At 51.6% G+C, this 2,001-nt stretch overlaps 1 protein-coding gene across 1 annotated transcript in view; it reads left to right on the forward strand.

Moving 5' to 3' along the window:
• COL5A3 (collagen type V alpha 3 chain) overlaps window positions 1-2,001 on the forward strand; it is a 43,759-nt gene that overhangs the window by 19,068 nt on the left and 22,690 nt on the right. Inside the window, exons 28-29 of the mRNA XM_012810140.2 lie at window positions 1-102; window positions 463-516. Coding sequence (XP_012665594.1) covers window positions 1-102; window positions 463-516 — 156 coding nt within the window. The remainder of the gene's footprint in view (window positions 103-462; window positions 517-2,001) is intronic.

Here is a 2,001-nt window from a genome sequence, read left to right on the forward strand (position 1 = left end):
CCTGGACCCTCAGGTCCCCGAGGAGAGGATGGCCCTGAGGGGCTAAAAGGACAGGAGGGGCTGGCCGGTGAAGAGGGTCCCTCAGGCTTAGCTGGGGAGAAGGTGAATGACCTGGCCCTTTGCCTCTGTCCGTTGACCCTTTATCTCCAGTCTTAGGAGAGTGCCATCACTCTTCTCATCTCCTGGAACCCCACAGCTGATCATCACAGAGCCATTCCATACACATGCCTTATATTTTTATCCCCACAACCACTGCACGCAATAGGCATTTTAACCCCCACTTTGTAAATGAGAAAACTGAGGTTGAATGACCTGCTCAAACACAGGCAGGAACCAGGACTTGCACCTCGTTTCCCTGACTCACACCATTTTGCCTCTTTCACCGTGCTTCAACCAGGCTAATCTTTCCCCTCTCACCTCCAGTTTGCGATTTCCGACTTTTGTCCCATAATCTCTCTGCAGGGCAAGCTTGGAGTGCCAGGTCTCCCAGGTTACCCAGGACGTCCAGGACCTAAGGTAAGAAGCTACAGGATTGGGTGTGGGTAGGGACAGTGTTCAGAGACTAACATCTGAGGGTCTAAGCTGTGATCTGGAGGATGAGCTGTCTTCCTCACAGGTCACTGGAAATTGTAAAATGTGGGCCTTGGCATTGAGACTTAGGCTCAAATATTCATCTTTTACTTGACCTTGGGCACGTCCCTTGAGCCTGTTTTCTTTTTTTTTTTTGAGACAGAGCCTCAAGGTGTCCCCCTGGGTAGAGTGCTGTGGCATAGCTCACAGCAACCTCTAACTCCTGGGCTCAAGCCAGCCACAACACCTGGCTATTTTTTTTCGGTTGCAGCCATCATTGTTGTTTGGAAGCCCGGGCTGGATTCAAACCTGCCACCTTAGGTGTATGTGGCTGGCGCCTTAGCCACTTGAGCCACAGGCGCCGAGCCTTTACCTGCAATCTTAGCACAGAATTTGGTGGTAGCCAAGAGCCAACTCCTGGCATTTTTGCATTGCAGACAAGCTCAAACCATCATCAAAGAGGCAGCTTCAGAGTTACACAGTAGCCAGGCATTGTTACATAGTTGAAGCCTATACTGTAGTTGAGGTTAGTTACATTGTAGCCAAGTTCAATTATACTGTTCATTTAGTGAGGGTTCTCTGTGGCTGGAGAGAGCTATGCTATTGCCCAAACACATAGTTCTATTGAATCCAAGTACAGCTTTGTCGCATCTGCTGAGCTCAGTTACACTGTAGCCAAGTGCAGCTCCTAGAGTTTGGTGTGAGCGGCATCCAGGCTTGCATGGAGCAGCCTCCCTTTAGCCTACTCACAGAGGTCTCCTTGTTGCCAAGCACAGAGTCCCCTTGTAGCCAGCACAATGGGGAACATTCCTCTGCCTTTAGAATGAGACCCAGGCCTGGAATGTTCATCCTCCTTCTCCTGCCAGAAGGAACTGTGGACACAGTGTCTCTCTGGGAGATGAGAATGGATGACTTGGAAATTTGGCCTTCCCTGCACACCCCCACACAGATGACCTAGGTTGGCTGCCAGTGGGAAGGGAGGAGGTTTTGGGGAAAGTTCATTTCCTCTGAGGCTGCCCCTGCTCTGGCCCAGTATCCTTTTGCAACTCTCCTGGCTTTCGTTGGGCAGGGGACCAAGTTTGGGGTCCTTCCTAGGCAGGGAAGGGGCCTAAGGGCTTTTTCTTTTTTTTAAACATTTTCTAGGGCACCTCAGGCAACCGGGGCCTCCAAGGGGAGAAAGGCGAGAAGGTGAGGGGATTCACCGGTGACAGGGAGCTCCAATAATGGTACTCTGGTTGTGTTCCTTCCCTGAGGCCCTAACTTCTGATCTCTGTCTCTCCCAATCAGGGAGAGGATGGCTTTCCAGGCTTCAAGGGTGATGTGGGTCTCAAAGGCGATCAGGTAAGATGACCTCCAGATGCAGGGTCGTGTGGGTCTGTGGGGCTCAGTGAAGAGAGGGAGGGGTAATTGGGCTAAGACTGGGCTTGGGGG

Source organism: Otolemur garnettii, unplaced genomic scaffold (assembly GCF_000181295.1).
Source record: "Otolemur garnettii isolate 467f Iridium unplaced genomic scaffold, OtoGar3 scaffold00127, whole genome shotgun sequence".
In the NCBI taxonomy this organism is placed as follows: domain Eukaryota; kingdom Metazoa; phylum Chordata; class Mammalia; order Primates; family Galagidae; genus Otolemur; species Otolemur garnettii.